An 18,779-nucleotide genomic window follows, 5' to 3' on the forward strand; every position below is an offset into this window, starting at 1 on the left:
CCGGGGCACTAGAAGTACTGGCCCCCTGTGTTGTTCTATCTTGTGGATGATCGTGCCCAATAGGGGCCATGGCGGGAAGGCATATACAGAGCCTCCTGTGGCCAGGTCTGTACCAGGGCATTGATTCCCTGGGACTGGGGTTTCCACCTGCGGCTGAAGAAACTGGGTACCTGGGCGTTGGCCCAGTTTGCCAGGAGGTCCATGGTTGGTGTTCCCCAATGGTTTACTATCAATTGGAATGCTGTGGTTGGCAGTTTCCATTCCCCTGGATAGAGACTTTCTCTGCTGAGGTAGTCCGCTGCGACATTGTCTTTCCCAGCAATGTGGACGGCCAAGATCTCTTGAAGATTCACTTCCGCCAATGACATTAGGGGGTCTATTTCCAGAGACACCTGTTGGCTTCTGGTTCCTCCCTGACAGTTGATGTAGGCCACTATTGTGGCGTTGTCCGACATTACTCTGACTGCTTTGCCTCAGAGTCTGTGACCGAACCTCAGGCAGGCTAGTCGGACTGCCCAGGCTTCGAGGCGATTCATCCAGACTCTTCTTTGTCCCATTGCCCTTGGGCGGTTAGCTCCTGGCAGTGTGCTCCCCATCTTTGTAGGCTGGCATCCGTGGTGAGTAGGATAGTCTCATTCCCTGGCTCAGATGGGCTTATTTATTGTAGCCACCATCGTAGTTGGGTCCCAACTCTGTCCAGGAGCTGAAGGCATACAGTGTGGTTCTGGGATAGTGGATTCCATTGCAATAGTAGTGAGGTTTGTGGGGGTTTCATGTGAGCTCGTGCCCATAGGACTACTTCCAGTGTGGATGCCATGAGGCCGAGGACTTGTAAGTAATCCCATGCTGTGGGGCGAAGTTCTCTCAACAGGGTTCGTAACTGGGTCATCAGTTTTGATCTCCTTGTCGGTGTCGGGAAGACCTTGTCTTGTTTGGCGTCGAACCGGACTCCCAGGTATTCTAGAGGTTGGGAAGGCTGCAGGCAGCTCTTGTTTCTGTTGATCACCCACCCGAGGCTCTCCAGTAGAGTTTTGACTCCGTTGGTTGCCTGGTGGCTTTCCTCTGGGGATTTCGCTGTGATCAGCCAATCCTCTAGATAAGGGTGCACGCGGATTCTCTCCTTCCTCAGTGTTGCTGCCACCACCACTATGATTCTTGGTGAACGTCCGGGGTGCAGTGGCTAACCCGAAAGGTAGTGCCTGGAACTGGTAGTGACAGTCCAAGTTCGAGAAGCATAGGAAGCGCTGATGCTCTTGATGGATCGGAATGTGTAGGTAGGCTTCCGACAGATCCAGGGAGGTAAGAAACTCTTGCGGTTGTATCGCCCTTATTACCGAGCATAGGGTTTCCATGCGGGAGCGGGGAATCTTCAGGTAACAGTTGACCGCCTTGAGGTCCAGGAACGTTCCTTCCTTCTTGAGAACGATAAAATAGATGGAATAATGGCCAGTATTTATATACTGTGGAGGCACCAGTGTTATAGCCTCTAAGGCTAGTAATCTGGTCAGTGTAGCTTCCACTGCCATTCTCTTGGAAGGGTCGTGGCAGGGAGATTCCACAAACTTGTCCGGAGGGAGGTGGTGGAAATCCAGGTAGTATCCCTCTTGAATGATGGATAGGACCCACTTGTCCGAAGTTATCTCGACCCATCTTTGGTAGAATAGGGCCAGTCTGCCCCTATGACTTCTCCCTTTGGATGGGTCGGCTGATCTTCATTGCGGGGTGCGGCTGGGGCTGAGCTGGCTCCCCTTTTATTGTGCTTGTTCCGAAAGGACTGGTTCCGGTGTGCGGGGCGGAACGCTTGGTATGAGCTTCTATATGGGTTGAAACACTGTGATCCTCTGCCTCTGGAGGTCCGGGGAAAGGATCGCTGGTTTCTCTTATTCCTGTCCTCCGGTAGCCGCGGCAGTGGGGAGTCGCCCCACTTGTTGGCTAGTTTCTCTAGTTCGCTCCCGAACAGGAGTGTTCCCTTGAAAGGCATCCCTTGTGTCTTTCGTTTTGGAGGATGCGTCGGCTGACCAGTTTCGGAGCCTGACTTGTCTTCTGGCTGTCACGGCGGATAAGACTCCTCTGGCTGCCGTGCGTACCAGATCCGAATCGGTGTCCGCGAGGAATGATACAGCTGGTTCCAGGGCTTCCCCAGAAGCGTTGTTCCTGGTCTGTGCTAAACAAGCGCGTGTCACCACGGCACAGCAGGCCGCAATCTGTAAAGACATAGCGGAGATGTCAAAGGACTGTTTGAGGATAGACTCCAGACGTCTGTCTTGAGCATCCTTAAGCGCTGCTCCTCCCTCCACTGGGATGGTAGTGCGCTTCGAGACCGCGCAGACCATGGCATCCACTTTCGGACATGCCAGGAGATTTTTGGCGGCGGGGTCCAGAGGGTACATGGCTGCCAGAGACCGGCCCCCTTTGAATGTGGTTTCCTGGGACCTCCCATTTCAGGTCAATTAGTTGCTGGACGGCTTGTAATAGTGGGAAATGGCGGGAGGTCTGACAAAGTCCCTCCAAAAGTGGGTTCGGCTTAGGTTCCCCCGAGGCACTTGTGCCCGGATGGCAAGCTCTTTTAAGCTGTGCGTGACCAGATCTGGAAGTTCGTCCTTGGTGAAGAAGAGTCTCATGGTTCGATGGGGTTCTGTCCCCGGAGGGAGCTCCCCTTCTTCCAGGAGTTCTGACTCCTCCTCTGAGATGTCTGTGTCCCTGCAGGTGGGGCTTCTGGGTGGTGGGATCACCTCCCTGGGCATAGAGGGCCCTGGCATGTTGAGGTCCTCTGGTGGAGCCTGTGGCAGTATAATAGGAGGCCCCGGTTGCATGTGGACGAAGGTATGCAGATCTTTGAAGAATTCCACCCAGGAGATAGATGCTGGGTCTAGACTAAGGGGCTCCGTGTCCCTGGGGAGCCCCGTTTGAGGGGGCATCCTGCTGTGCAATGCTAGATCCGGCGTACTGCTCGAGAGGCTGGATCCCCTAGGGCCTCTTCGCACTGTATACACAGGGCAGTGGCCTCCTCATACTATGCGGCTCTAACGTGGCATGCTGGGCAAAGGCCCTGAGCTTTGAGTTTCATTTCCGGTGGTGTCATGGGTTGTACGCGTAAAACACAGTTGTGCGCTCCGGTGTGCGCACAAGTTGGATGCGCGCTCAGTGTTGTGCGCACAGGTCGAAGTTATGCGCCCGGCACAGTAAGCGCATGGCTAGGCACGTCGCTTGTGCGCACGACGTTGTGCTTGCATGGTACTTGGGCGCAAGGCTCGTCTCTGTGCGCACAGATTGGAACGGCAGACAGGGCGGCGAACAGAGCAAGATGGTGACAGCGACCATGCAGACAATATGGCGACCTCCTTGGAGGGTCTCCACATGGGAGGACCCTCGGATCTGACCGGGGTCTAGCCCTGCTAGAGCAGATCAACCCGGTGGCACTGGACCCGGCTGGCAACCTGTGCGTCTCCTCGAGCTTCGGAGACCGGAGACTTTTAAATAGATTTCTACCTTACCTTGTTCTCAGCGCTTCCCGGTCTCGTTCCGGGCGGTCTCCGGCTGCCGGGGGAGAGGGAAAATACCTTCACCGCCGCGCTAGAGGTTGCACCCGCTGCCTCTCAGCCTCACCCGATGTCAGGGGCTAGGTCCCTGGAAATCACCTCGGGAATTCTCAACTTGGGGAAGGACCCAAAGGATGTCACCGCAGGAGAGTAGGGCTTGTCTGTAGAGGTAAGATTTCTTATTAATTTGGTTTTCTTTGGTAAAATTACTCTAACGCTGTGCGAACGTACATAGAGTCCCTAACTGCTATGGAGACGGAAAATACTGAAGAGCTGCACTTCCTGCAGGGGTATACGTACTAGGACTGACGTCAGATTGAAATCTGATTAGTCTCCAACTGCTATCAGGAGTACACTACACCCATTGGTCCTGAGTCCATCTGCTACACGCTAGGAAATATAACCTTGATTGTGAGATCCTTCAACATCGCCCGTTTTAGGGGCTCAAAGTGCGGGGCACACAAAGCTGTGAGCACTAAATTCAGACTCCAAGAAGGACACGGATGTCAGACCGGAGGTCATAATTGCTCTGCACCTTGAAGAAAACGAGCCACATCCAGATGCATTGCCAAAGCTATCTACCCTGAATCGTACCTCGTAGACAACCAAGCGCTGCTATCTGCACCCTGAGAGAACTACACGATAAACCTTTAGAGAGTCCAGCTTGAAGGAAACACAAAACGTCTGACACCGATGCTCGGGTTGGATCTACCTCGCGTTCTACGCACCATGTTTCAAAGACTTTCCATACCCGGACATAAGCCAGGGAAGTAGATGGGTTGTGGGATCTTAAGAGTAGCCACCACCGCGTCCGAATATCCCTTGTTCTTTAGCCGCTGCCTCTCAAAAGCCATGCCGCTAGACAAAAGCGATCTGCCTCTTCCAAACAGACGGGTCCTTGATGCAGAAGAGCCAGAAAATCCCGAAACCAAAGGGGTTCTGCCGCAGTTAGATTAAGCAGATCAGCAAACCAAGAACTTCTCGGCTACTCTGCAGCTACTAGAATCACTTCCGCCGGATGGAGCTCTATTCGCCAAATCACTTTGCCGGTCAGCAGCCAAGGAGAAAACACATACAGCAAGATGTTTGTCGGCCAGGGAAGATCTAAAGCATCTACGCCTTCGGCTCCTGTTTCTCTGCGATGACCAAAGAAGCGTGGGGCCTTGGCATTCTTGAACGTAGCCATCAGATCTGTGCCCCATGTGTCACATGAGTTGGAAGGCCTCGGCCAATTCCCATTCCCCGGGATCGAGACGGTGACAACTGAGAAAGTCTGCCTGAACGTCTGCCTGAACTTTGTCGATGCTGGCTATGAGATGCCGCAATGCTGACAATAAGTCAGTCACAGAGAAATGAAAAGGAAAGGAAGTGGTAGGACCCCTCAGGCCCAACACCACCGGATCCATAGCTCCCAGCCTAGATTCCGCGGGCGGTATTTCCAGGCCTAACTCCCCAGAATGGCGGGAACAAGCGGACCTGATTCCTCTTTCCTGAAGAGGCGAACCATCTTCGGGTTGTCCCCTTCCATGATTTGGGTATCGCGGTCTAAGTCCTGTTGCTGATCCGCTTCGCTGTCTGCCCCCGTCGGGGGCTTGGACTGCTGATCCCGGTCCTCCAGCTCTGACGAGTTTGAACCCGTAACACTCGCCACCAACTGCAAGGGACACTTCCCCTTATGTGGCTCCGAAAAGAAAATTATTATTTACCTGCTAATTTTCGTTCCTGTAGTACCATGGATCAGTCCAGACAGTGGGTTATGTCCCCAATCCAGCAGATGGAGTCAGCACAAGCTTTGAGGGGGCGTATCCATATATACTACTACCCCCTCTGCAGGAGTTCAGTATCGAGTATATCAAAGCCCGAGTAGAAACCCCCGAAGGATCAAGTTTGTGGAAACAGATAATGAAAACAATTGTAACCGCAACAAGTAACTGCAAACATCCTACCAACTTGTAGGGAGCTGTGAAAAACAGCGAAAAGAAACAACTGTGAAGACACAGAACACTGCGAGCAAGAAGCAGCGCAGAGCTGAGCAGGATCAAGAACCCAAACGCGGTGGGCGTCTGGACTGATCCATGGTACTACAGGAACGAAAATTAGCAGGTAAATAATAATTTTCTTTTCCCTGTACGTACCTGGATCAGTCCAGACAGTGGGATGTACCCAAGCTTCCCTAAATCGGGTGGGGTCCTGCGAGGCCTGCTCGGAGAACCTGCTCGCCAAAGTGTCCAGAGACCGAAGAGGCGAGGAGCAGACGATAGTGCCTCGAGAACGTGTGTAACGATTTCCAGGTGGCTGCCCTACAAATTTCCTGCGAGGATACCGAGCGAACCTCCGCCCAGGAAGCCGCCTGAGAACGTGTAGAATGCGCTACGATTCCGGGTGGGGGAGTCCGACCCGCCCCAATGTAAGAAGCAGCAATGCCGGCCTTCAGCCATCTGGCAATGGTAGTCTTCGAGGCCTGAGACCCCTTCTTAGGACCGGCCCAGAGTACAAAGAGATGGTCAGAGGTCCGGAACTCATTTGTAGCCTTCAGATAGAGGCGCAGAGTGTGCTTGACATTCAAGAGACGGAGAGACTTCGGCTCTGAGGAAGAGAAGGACAGCAACTCCACCGTCTGGTTCACATGGAATGCAGAAACCACCTTCGGAAGGAAGGAGGGAACGGTGTGAAGCGAAACTCCAGAGTCGGAGAAACGGAGATAGGGCTCTCTACACAACAGAGCCTGCATCTCCGAGATGCGTCGAGCGGAACAGATGGTCACAAGAAATACAGTCTTCAGAGTGAGATCCTTTATCGTTGACGACTGAGGAAGTCCGCCTGGACGTTGTCCACACTGGCGATGTGCGAGGCCGCTAGCCGGACAAGATGACGCTCCGCCCATTGCATCAGCAGCGCCGCCTCGAGCGAGACCTGCAGGCTGCGCGTGCCTCCTTGTCAGTTGATGTAGGCCACGGTGGTAGCGTTGTCCGATAGGATTCTGACTTCCCGGTTCCGAAGAAGCGGGAGGAAATGTCGCAGAGCTAGCCGGACCGCTCTGGTTTCCAGACGGTTGATTGACCACTTCGCCTCCACCGTGGACCACGTCCCCTGCGTGGCGCTTCAATCGCAGACTGCACCCCAGCCTGCTAGACTGGCATCGGTGGTCACCACCACCCAATTTGGCAGATCGAGGGACACGCCACGGGCCAGGTTCGGCGGATCCAACCACCAGCCCAGACTGTCCCTGGCATTCTGCGGGAGAATCATCTGATAGTCCTGCAATACTGGTTTCCAACGGGAGAAGAGCGCCCACTGTAAGGTCCTGAGGTGCGCGAAAGCCCAAGGTACAAGGTCGATGGTGGACCCCATCACTCCCAGGAGTTGCAGGTAGTCCCAGGAGGTGGGCTCTGGTAACGCAGAGAACCGTCGTGTGTGATCCCGCAAGGATTGAGCTTTGTCCTGGCGCAGAAAAACTTTGCCCAGTAGGGTGTCGAAAGTTGCCCCCAAAAAAAACCCCAAGCGTTGCGAGGGCATGAGGGAGCTCTTGGAGAAGTTCACTACCCATCCCAGGGAATGTACTACTCGAGTCACCGCTGAGCGTCCATGATCGAATGACTTCGCCCGGAGGAGCCAATCGTCCAGATAAGGATGAACCAGGATGTCCTCCTTCCGGAGAGCTGCCGCCACAACTACCATGATCTTGGTGAAGGTGTGCAGCGCCGGCGCCAATCCAAACGCGAGAGCCGTGAACTGAAAATGCTGGTCCAGAATTTTGAAAACGAAGGAAACTGTGGTGGTCCGGGCGGATGGGAATGTGCAGGTAGGCCTCCGTTAAGTCCAGGGAGGCGAGGAACTCCCCCCGATGCACCGCCGCAATCACTGACCGGAGCGTTTCCATGCGGAACCGAACGACTCGAAGGGATTTGTTGACTTCCTTGAGGACTAGGATAGGCCGGAAGGAACCGTCCTTCTTTGGTACGACGAAATAGATGGAATAGTGGCCCGAGCCCACCTCTCCGAAGGGCACGGGCGCAGTAGCGCCTATCTCCCGGAGTCTGTCCAGAGTCAGCTGCACCGCTCCTCTCTTGAGGTCCGAGCCACAGGGGGAAAAGATGAACCTTCCCTGCGGGGGGCGAACAAATTCCAATGCGTAGCCGTGTTTTATGGTATCCAGGACCCACTGGTCCGAGGTGATCCGTGCCCACTCCGCTTAGAAATACGTTAGTCGGTCCCCAATCCTGGGGACAGGGGAGTGGGCGAGACTGGCATCATTGTGAAGACTTGGTATAGGGGTTCCCGGTTCCGGGAGTAGTGCGTGCGGGCCGATGCCCGCGGAAGGCGCGCAACCAGGGCTGAGACCTGGGGGCGGATGGCCGGGAGCCCGTCTGTCTGTAGCCCCTGTAGCGCCGTTGCGCTCTGGCTCTGGTCCGAGAAGAAGAAAACGCTCTGGATGGTCGAAACCTATCCTCCGGCAGCCGATGAACAGCGTTCTCCCCCAGGGACTTGATGATCTGGTCCAAATCCTCCCCGAAGAGGAACTTGCCCCTGAAGGGAAGAGAGCCCAGACTGGACTTAGAGGACGTATCAGACGCCCAATTGCGTAGCCACAGTAGTCGTCGTGCTGCCACTACCGAAACCATGGATCTTGTGAGGACCCGAAAAAGGTCGTACGAGGCGTCCGCCCCATACGCCACTGCGGCTTCTAGCCGATCTGCCTGGGCAGCCTCATCGGACGGCAGGTTCTGAGACGTGAGGAGTTGTTGCACCCAAAGGAGCCTAGCCCGCTGGGCAAGCAAACTGCACATCACCGCCCGCATACCCAGAGCGGAGACCTCGAAAACCCGCTTAAGGAAAACTTCCAACTTACGATCCTGTGTGTCCCGCAACGCCGCACCTCCCGTCACTGGGATAGTCGTCCTCTTCGTGACCGCCGACACTGCGGAGTCCACCTTTGGGACCTTGATGAGGTCCAGAAAATCTTCGGGGAGCGGGTACAGCTTTTCCATAGCCCGGCTGCTCTTCAGGGAGGCCTCCGGGGTGTCCCATTCCCTGGTGAGAAGTTGTAAAAACGAGTCATGAATGGGAAAAGCCCGAGCCCTCGGCCGGAGTGCCGCCAGGACAGGATCTCCCTTCCTTGAAGAAGTGATGACAGCGGGAGCTACTGGGGCAGGCGGGTCTGGTGGCGGATCCAAATCTAATTCTTGGATGATCTGCGGGATGAGGTCGTCCAGCTCTTCCCTCTGGAAGAGGCGTAGGGTACGCGGATCATCCCCCTCCTGTGTGCCGTCCCCTTGTCCCCCGTCTGGGAGGTCAAGTCCATGTCCCGCTGGGTCTGGCACCGCCCCCACTGCCGCGGGCGTGGATCGGACCCGGGTAGGAAGGCGGGAGGCCCCCACTCCCGGAGGGTCGGGGGGGGCCGGCGTCGAGGGCGATCTTAGGAGGGGGGGGGGTCCCACAGGTGCTTCCAGCCCCTGCAGATAAGCGGTATGCATGAGCAGGATAAACTCCGGAGAGAACCCCGGCCTGCTCGGGTGCGCTTCGGGGGCGGCGTGGTTCCTGCTCCCTGGCTCTGGGTGCTTGGTTCCTGCACCAAAATCAGGGGAACACCCCCGCTGGTAGAGTCCTCCAGGGATCCGTTCTCCCTCGTGGCCTCCAGGGATCCGTTCCCCCTCGTGGCCTGCGCCTCAGGGCGCTCAGAATGTAAAATGGCCGCCGTTCCCGCCAAAAATGGCGGAGTGGCCGGCCCGCACCGCCCGGGCAAAAAAGAGAAATCAGTCAGGGACTGTGAGGTACCTTCCCCCCCGGGAAGGCATCGTGCACAGATGCCCTCCCGGGAAATCCGGGACCCCGGGTCTCCGCAGGCCACACAGCGGGACGGCCGCGGCATCGGGATCGCTGCAGGAGAAAAGAAAAAGCCACGGGGGGGGGCCACGCGCACAAAGGCGCTGCTGCGGGGGGGCCCGGTCGGCCCGCTGTCTGAAAATAGAGGAGGGTGCCGCGGGGGGGCCTTCCTGGCCACACGACCCGCCCCAGACATCTTTCCCTAAATGGCTCAGCAGCCCATGAGGAGCTGTAAAATGGCCGCGGGTGAGGGAGTAAAGAGCGAAGAGGCCGGCTCCACCGGCTTTCGCGGGCACCGGGGGCTGAGCTGTAAAGGAAAAAACTACAAAGGAAAAACAAACTTACCCCTGGCTGCAACGAGAAATAAACAGCAAGGCCGCAGAGAAGAGACAAGGAAGATAAGCCACTCCCCAGAAGTTGAAAGAACTCTGCCTTTTTTTTTTTTTTTTTTAAACTTAATACAAACTTGATACAAACTTGATCCACAGAAAAAGACAACAACAAGCCATAATCAAGCAAGAAAGTGAAGGAAAAGGAGGGGAAGCCTGATTCCCCTACTCGCATCTGCTGGAGTCAGAAGATACTGAACTCCTGCAGAGGGGGTAGTAGTATGTATGGATACGCCCCCTCAAAGCTTGTGCTGACTCCATCTGCTGGATTGGGGACATAACCCACTGTCTGGACTGATCCAGGTACGTACAGGGAACCCCCTTTGAGCCTGGATCGCTTCCGGGCAGGCTTGTGCTGAGCCTGAAGTTAATTTTCTCTCCAGCCTGCTTCTTCCCAGCTTTTCTGGCCTTAAAGGCCTTATGGAGAAGCAACACAAACTCTGAAGAGAATGAGGAAACAGAAGAGGAATCTGAAGCTCCCTCGGGGCTAACCTCTGTCACAGGAGAGCCTGGACCAGCCGGTAGGTACCCCCCCCCCCACTCCGGGTGCCATTTGCTGCGGACATAGGGAGGGCGGCAAGAACCCCTCCCCCACTACAACCTGCATGGCCGGTCGAAAAAAATCCAAAATGGCTTCCATTCCTGCGCTCAGCGGGAACCGATGAGCTGAAGCCACTCGTTCCGGCAGCCGCATCGGGGTCCGAGGCGCCCGAATCGACCCTCCCGGGGCAAAATAGAGGGTCCCTCTCCCCCAGGGAGATAATCTGAGCACAGGCCCTCTTGCGAAAGGCATGTGCCAAGCCACACACGCGGCATGCCGAGCCTCGGGGCATTGCGATCGCAGCAAAAAAAAACGAAAAGTGCGGCAAAAAAAATTTGAAAAGCGGCGGCGCACTTAACCGGCCCTAGCAGGAAAGGAAGGAAGAGTCAGCGCGCCAAGATTAACAAGTTGTTTTTTTTTTAAAGCAAAGAAACTTGCCCGATCACTGTCCTTGGTTCTGGTCCTGCTGGGGTGGGTGAGCGTGGCTCCCCGATATCACCCCAGGGCTGCTTGAACTTAGTTACAGGGTCCTTGACCCTTACTAGCAACCCTTAAACTTCTTACACTTCTAACCTCTCTTTTTTTTTTTTTTTTTAACTAGGTAATCAGAACAGACTATAGGTTTTGCACCACCACCATCTGCTGGAGACAGAGAAATACTGACGGGCTGTAGGTGGCACCTTAGGATATAGGGCAGAGTTTGTTAAAACTTCTGTCTCCATCTGCTAGAGGGGAGGCAAAACCCAGGAATCTGGACTGATCCGGGTTAAGTAAAGGGAATGGGAATTAACCAGTGAAGGTAGTTATAAAGAACAGTCAATTTATCTGCAACAAGGCAAGTAGTTATAAAGACTAGGTAAATCACCTATAGTAGGTACTAACCAGTGGAGGTAGTTGATGGAGTAGCTCCAATGATCTTCAATATGCCAGCAGAAGGCAGAAAATACCATGCCAACATATAGCCAGGGAACCTTCATGCCAGAGATATCTGCATTAATGTGGCACAGGACAGACTGCTCCAGTACTGGCATCACATTTAAATTCCACCCGCTAGCTGCATATGCCTGCAAAGAAGAGAGAAGAAGCTAAAGCACTGTCCATTCCACAAAGAAAAATGAGTGTCCACTTGGCACACATACTTAAGGGACAAGCTTGCTTTCTCACATAGAGTGGAGTAACTACCTCTCTCACTTACATTTAGCACCCACCCTCAACTTTTTCCTGTGCCCATTCACAGGGCCCCCCCCCCCAATATCACCACCCACACACCTCTTCCTCAGGAGACAGACTGCCACTATTGTCGCTCACAGGGAATCCACTTCCAAACTCTTTTGAGTGAATGTCAGCACCATACTCCACAGTCACATCCTCTTCAATGCTGTTCACCAAGCGCCAGAATTCCTTCTCTACCACTTCAGTGGGTACCATCTGCAAAAGGAAGTGTCAATGTAAAAAGTCTGTCACAGATTTTGTGCATCAAAAGGTGTAAGACAGGGAGCAGCACAATGGAGAAATTACTTACCTGATAATTTTGTTTTCCTTAGTGTAGACAGATGGACTCAGGACCAATGGGTATAGTGTACTCCTGCTAGCAGTTTGAGATGGATCAGATTTCAATCTGATGTCAGTCCATAGTACATATACCCCTGCAGAAAGTGCAGCTCTTCAGAATTCTCCTCGAAAAGCATTGTGGATATGTGTGACTGACCGATTGATTAACTTAATAATTTGGTTAACTTGGATAACTTCATAACTTGGTTAAACGTTAAACTTGATTAACTTGAACTGGTTGATTGACTATAGCTGGAGACCGCCAGTGTACTCAACCGGAAAGCGTCGAGACCCGGCAGGGTGGATGCCCTAGGTAAATGAAAAACATGGCTTACCCTTGAACATTTGAAGGCCCTGCGTGACGGCAGCCAAGGGTGGGATGCTGAGTCCATCTGTCTACACTAAGGAAAATGAAATTATCAGTTAAGTAATTTCTCCATTTCCTAGCGTGTAGCAGATGGACTCAGGACCAATGGGATGTATAAAAGCTACTCCCGAACCGGGTGGGAGGCTGCCCGTGACCCACTTAGTATTGCCCTTGCAAATGCTGTGTCCTCCCGAGCCTGAACATCCAGACGGTAGAATCTGGAGAAGATATGGATGGAGGACCATGTAGCCGCCCTGCAGATCTCGGCAGGTGATAGCATTCTAGTTTCTTTCCATGATGCTGCCTGGGCTCTGGTAGAATGGGCCTTGACCTGTAGAGGTGGTGGCTTGCCAGCTTCTACGTAGGCCGCCTTGATGACTTCCTTGATCCAGCGGGCGATGGTTGCCCGTGAGGCCGCTTCCCCTTGTCTCTTTCCGCTGTGAAGGACGAAAAGGTGGTCCGTTTTTCGTACGGGCTCGGACATTTCCAGGTATCTGGATAGGAGTCTGCCGATGTTGAGATGGCGGAGACTACGGGCTTCTTCCGAATTCTTCCGGCCATCCGTCGTTGGTAGCGAGATGGTCTGGTTAAGGTGGAAGTGTGAGACCACTTTGGGGAGGAAGGAGGGGACCGTGCGTAGTTGGATGGACCCCGGGGTGAGCCTGAGGAACGGCTCAAGGCAGGACAGTGCTTGTAGTTCCGATATGCGGCGGGCTAAACACACCGTCTTCAAGGTTAACAGGTGAAGGGACAGGCCTCGTAGGGGTCTGAAGGCGGTTCCCGCTAGGAAGTCCAAAACAAGATTGAGATTCCACAGAGGTACTGGCCACTTTAGTGGTGGGCGAATGTGTTTGACTCCTTTCAAGAAGCGCGACACGTCCGGGTGAGAGGCTATGCTGTCTCTCTCGCTCTTGGAGCCGTAGCATGACAGGGTAGCCACCTGTACCTTGATGGAGTTGAGGGACAGGCCCTTCTGCAGTCCGTTCTGTAAGAATTCCAGGATCACGGGAGCGTGGTTTGATGCTGTGGTCTTTGCACCAGGTTTCAAATACTCTACAGATCCTTATATACGTTAGTGATGTGCAGAACGTGCGTGCTCGGAGGAGGGTGTCGATTACCACCCCCGAGTACCCGCTCTCTCTCAGGCGAGCCCTCTCAATGGCCAGACCGTAAGAGAGAATTGAGCTGGGTCCTCATGGAGGATCGAACCTTGTTGTAGTAGGTCCCTGTATAGGGGCAGGGGTAGGGGGTTCCCTGCCAGCAGTCTTCTCATGTCTGCGTACCAGGGTCTTTTGTCCCGTCCGGAGCCACCAGAAGAAGAACTAGTCCCTTGTGTAGGTTTATCTTGTGAACGATTGCACCCAGTAGGAGCCACGGCAGGAAGGCACATAGTAGAGTCCCCGGGGGCCAGGGCTATACCAGGGCATCGATCCCTTGGGACTGCGGTTCCCACCTGCGATTGAAGTATCTGGATACTTGGGCATTGGATCTGTTTGCCAGAAGGTCCATGTCCGGTGTCCCCCACCGATCCATTATTATCTTGAAGGCTGTGGATGACAGCCTCCATTCTCCTGGGTCTAGACTTTCCCGGCTGAGGAAGTCTGCCGTGATGTCTTTCCCGGCGATGTGGACGGCAGAGATCTCCTGGAGGTTTGCTTCCGCCCACGCCATCAGGGGGTCTATTTCTAGGGACACCTGTTGGCTTCTGGTTCCCCCCTGCCGGTTGATGTAGGCCACTGTCGTGGCGTTGTTCGACATTACTCTGACCGCTTTGTTTCGAAGTCTGTGGACGAACCGCATGCAGGCTAGTCTGTCTGCTCGCACTTCTAGGCGGTTGATGTTCCATCCCGACTTCTGCGTTCCACTGCCCTTGGGCGGTTAGCTCCTCGCAGACTGGCATCTGTGGTGAGTATAGTCCAGGTTGGGGAGGATAGTTTTGATCCCCAGCTCGTGTGGCTGGCCTGCAGCCACCACCATAGCTGGGTCTGAACTCTGCCCAGGAGTGATAGACGTATGGTGTAGTTCTGGGACCGTGGGCTCCACCGTGATAGGAGTGAGCGCTTTAGGGGCCTCATGTGGGCTCGTGCCCATGGCACAACTTCCAGTGTGGATGCCATCAGCCCGAGGACTTGCAGGTAATCCCATGCTGCGGGAAGAGGATCGTCCAGCAAGGTTTGTAGCCGGTTCCACAGTTTTGATCTCCTTGTGGGGGTCAGGCTGACCTTGTCCTCCTTGGTGTCGAATCAGACTCCTAGGTATTCCAGCAACTGTGAGGGCTGTAGGGAACTTTTGTTTGTGTTGACTACCCATCCTAGGCTTTCCAGTAGTTATGACCCTGCTGGTTGCTTGGCGGCTTTCCTCCGGTGACTCTGTTTTGATCAGCCAATCGTCCAGGTAGGGGTGAACAAGGATTCCTTCCTTCCTCAGTGTTGCCGCCACCACCATTACTTGGTGAACATCCGGGATGCTGTGGCTAACCCAAAAGGTAGTGCCCGGAACTGGTAGTGACGGTTCAGGATTTTGAAGCGTAGGTAGCACTGATGTTCCTGATGAATGAGGATGTGCAGATAGGCCTCCGAAAGATCCAGGGATGTGAGAAACTCTCCTGGTTGTATCGCCCTTATAACGGATCGTAGGGTTTCCATGCGGAAGCGAGGGATCCTGAGATGGCGGTTGACAGACTTGAGATCCAGGATGGGCCTGAATGTTCCCTCTTTTTTGGGAACGTTAAAATAAATGGAATAATGGCCAGTATTTATTTCCTGTGGAGGTACTGGGGTTATGGCCTCGAGTGCCAGTAGCCTGGACAGTGTAGCTTCCAATGCTGCCCTCTTGGAGGGGGTGTGGCAGGGGGATTCCACGTACTTGTCCGGAGGGGGTTCGTAGGAAATGCAAGTAGTACCCCTCCCGAATGATGGCTAGGACCCACTTGTCCGAGGTTATCGCGACCCATCTGTGGTAGAATAGGGCTAATCTGCCCCCTATGGCTTCTTCCCTTGGATGGGTCGGCTGAATCTCATTGTGTGGTGCGGCTGGGGCCCGTACCCGAGCTGGCTCCCCCCTCTTGTTGTGCTTGGTCCGAAAGGACTGGCTCCTGCCCGTAGGCGGGGCGCTTGATAGTTGTTCCTGTAAGGACTGAAGCGCTGCGAACTTCTGCCCCTGGAGGACCTGGGGAAGGGACGCTGATTTCTCTCTCTCATCTTCCGGCAGTCGCAGCAATGGGGACTCGCCCCATTTGTCGGCCAGTTTCTCTAGTTCACTGCCGAACAGGAGGGATCCTTTGAAGGGCATCCTTGTGGAAGATGCGTTGGCCGACCAGCTTCGGAGCCAGAGTTGCTGTGCGCACTATGTTGGAGGCAGCGTCCGCTAGGAAGGATACCGCTGGTTCCATGTCTTCTCCCGGGGTGTTGTTCCTGGTTTGTGAGAGTCAGGCACGTGTCACCACGGTACAGCAGGCCACAATTTGCAGAGACTTAGTGGCGACGTCAAATGATTGTTTGAGGATGGACTCCAGATGTCTGTCATGTGCATCTTTGAGCGCAGCTCCTCCCTCCACTGGGATAGTGGTGCGCCTAGAGACCGCACAGACCATAGCATCCACTCTTGGGCATGCAAGAAGATCTTTGGTTGCTGGGTCCCGGGGGTACAGGGCCGCCAAGGCTCGTCCCCCTTTGAATGCGGACTCCGGAGCATTCCATTCCAGGTCAATCAGCTGTTGTGCTGCTTGTAACAGAGGGAAATGGCGAGAAGTCTGTCGAAGACCCTCCAGCAGGGGGTTCGATTTCGGTTCCCCTGAAGTACCTGGGCCCGAGATAGCGAGCTCCGACAGACATTGATTGACCAGGTCCGGGAGCTCGTCCTTTGTGAAGAAGCGTCTCATGGTTCAGTGAGGCTCTGTCCCCAGGGGGAGCTACCCTTCTTTTAGGGGTTCAGTTTCTTCCTCAGAGATGTCTGAGTCCCCGTAGGTGGGGCTTCTGGGTAATGGGAGCCTGTGCCTAGGTCTTGAGAGGCCTGGAGCATGTGGGTCCTCCGGTGGAGCATGTGGCTGGACAGCCAGAGGTTCAGTTTGCATTTGAACAAAGGGGTGAATCCCCTTGAAAAACTCCACCCATGATATGGACGCTGGAACAAAGCCGAGGGGCGCTGGTTCCTTGGGGGTCCCCGTCTGTGGGGGGGTCCCCCTGGCTAGGTCCGGGGTGCCCCCTGAGTTGCTGGAACTCGGCCCTGGGTGAGACTGGCCCTGAGCTGGATCTCCCAGGGCCTCTTCGCACTGCGTGCACAGGGCGTCAGCCTCCTCGCTTCGTGCGGCTCTGATGTGGCATGCTGGGCAGAGGCCTTGCACTTTAATTTCTGTTCCTGGGGTTGCCATGGTTGTCTGCGCGTAAATCTTATGCCCTCCGGTGCGCTTAGATTGAGCGTGTAAGTTGTGCGCGCGGCTGTGCCGTAGATATGCACTCGGCTATGTGCGTGCAAGTTATGCGCGCAAGGATTTATGCGCATGAAAGTCTATGTGCACAAGTGCTTTGTGCGCCTGGCTCGGAGATGTGCGCTTGGAGGCGAACGGCGCGGCGAGTAGGCCAAGATGGCGACGGCGAGCACACGGGCAATTTGGCGACCCCCTCGGAGAGTCTCCACTTGGGCAGACTCTTGAAATAGCCGGGGCCTGGCCCTGCTAGGGCGGATCAACCCTGTGGCACTGGTCCCGGTCGGTGACCTGCGCTCGTCCTCGACTGGATTCGAGTAGAAGATTTCTACCGTACCTTGTCTTCGGCGCTTCCCGGTTTCGTCCCGGGCGGTCTCCGGCTGTGGGGGGAGGGGGCAAATACCTTCACCGCCATGCTTGAGGGTGCACCTGCTGCCTTCTCAGCCGCGCCCGAAGGATCGGGGGCTAGGTCCTCGCTGCGATTCGGCCGCCGGACCGAGGCTCACCTCCGAGGGACCACGGAAATCACCTCGGGAATCTCAAATGGGGGAGGGACCCGAGGGTATCACCGCAGGACAGCGGGGCTCGTCTTCAGGTAGGTTTTCTTCTTTTAATTTGATCTAACACTTGAGAGTGTGCAGATAGTCCCTAACTGCTATGGAGATGGAAAATACTGGAGAGCTGCACTTCCTGCAGGGGTATATGTACTAGGGGCTGACGTCAGATTGAAATCTGATCCGTCTCCAACTGCTAGCAGCAGTACACTATACCACCCATTGGTCCTGAGTCCATCTGCTACATGCTAGGAAAATATCTTTGCTCCCTACCATCCTCTCACATGGAATCTCATACTCAAAACAGAACTCTGCATTGCACTCTCATATGTACAGTTTGCATGGACCTACGTGCACTGGCATGTTGAAGTAATCCGCTTTGAAGGCATCTGCCATTTCTCCAAAGCTCTGTAACGTGTACTCTCGAGTGGCCTGTTCAAAGCCAAATGCCTCCGGGGGTCTGCGGCACTCCTGTGGAATGGGAAAAAGGAGGAAGATGAGTAAACTCACCACTATCCAAAGTCACTCTTCTTCTCATAACTGGTACAGCAGAATGGGGGAACACGCAAATTGCTGAAATCTTTGACACTAGAAAAAGGAGAAGCGGTTCTTACCTGCTAATTTTTGCTCCTGTAGTACCACAGATCAGTCCTGACAAGTGGGTTTTGCATCTCTACCAGCTGATGGAGGCAGACAATGAAAAAACTTTTCAGGTACTGCTACATAACCGAGAGTGCCACCTGCAGTCCCTCAGTATTGACCTGTACCCAAGCCAAGATATCTAAATTCACAAATCTCAAACTCTGGGGCAAGCAGAGACTCAAAGTTGGAGCCCCCTAAAACTAGGGCCCTCTTGTCTCAAACAAAGAATATATTAACCCATGAATACTCTTAGCAAATCTGCACATATTTACATACTGTCTCAGAAACATCCTGAAGTGAGGAAGTCTTTCGAAAGAAGGGGACATGTCTCTGGACTGATCTATGGTATTACAGGAACGAAAATTAGCAGGTAAAAACAAAAGGAAAATTGGTTCTTACCTGCTAATTTCGTTCCTGTAGTACCATGGATCAGTCCAGACTCCTGGGTTCATTTGACCCTGCCAGCAGATGGAGAAAGAGAAAAGCTTCGCTGACACTGCATCATAACCCCTAGTGCCCCCTGCAGTTCCTCAGTATATATCTATATCAAAGCAGAAAATAGTAAAAAAAACCTGAACAATTAAACAAAAACCAACACCACAAAATGCAGAGAACAATCTTTCAGCTGAGTGGACGACTCTCCCTTAGATATTCCCCTTCCCTAATTGGGCAGGTTCTAGACTGATCTGTGGTACTACAGGAACGAAAATTAGCAAGTAAGAACCAATTTTCCTTTCCCTGTACGTACCCGGATCAGTCCAGACTCCTGGGATGTACCAAAGGCCTTATCCAGGATGGGACCTGGAGAGTCCCGCTCGCAGAACACTCTCGCCAAAAGCTGAGGATGCCATATCCCCCAAATCTAGACAATAGTACCTTGGTATGTAGCGACTTCCAAGTCGCAGCCCTGCAAATTTCCTGTGGAGAAGCAAGTTGTGATTCCGCCCATG

At 54.1% G+C, this 18,779-nt stretch overlaps 1 protein-coding gene across 5 annotated transcripts in view; it reads right to left on the reverse strand.

The window, feature by feature from the left end:
* The window catches only part of KDM5C (lysine demethylase 5C), a 314,227-nt gene that overhangs the window by 175,963 nt on the left and 119,485 nt on the right, over nt 1-18,779 (reverse strand). For all 5 annotated transcript variants that reach the window (XM_029607393.1, XM_029607421.1, XM_029607412.1 and 2 more), the window contains 3 exons: nt 17,539-17,658; nt 11,562-11,720; nt 11,175-11,356 (listed from right to left, as the gene is read on the reverse strand). In XM_029607393.1, the coding sequence (XP_029463253.1) occupies nt 11,175-11,356; nt 11,562-11,720; nt 17,539-17,658 (461 nt within the window). The remainder of the gene's footprint in view (nt 1-11,174; nt 11,357-11,561; nt 11,721-17,538; nt 17,659-18,779) is intronic.

The sequence above is a fragment of the Rhinatrema bivittatum genome, chromosome 1 (genome assembly GCF_901001135.1).
Source record: "Rhinatrema bivittatum chromosome 1, aRhiBiv1.1, whole genome shotgun sequence".
Taxonomy (NCBI): domain Eukaryota; kingdom Metazoa; phylum Chordata; class Amphibia; order Gymnophiona; family Rhinatrematidae; genus Rhinatrema; species Rhinatrema bivittatum.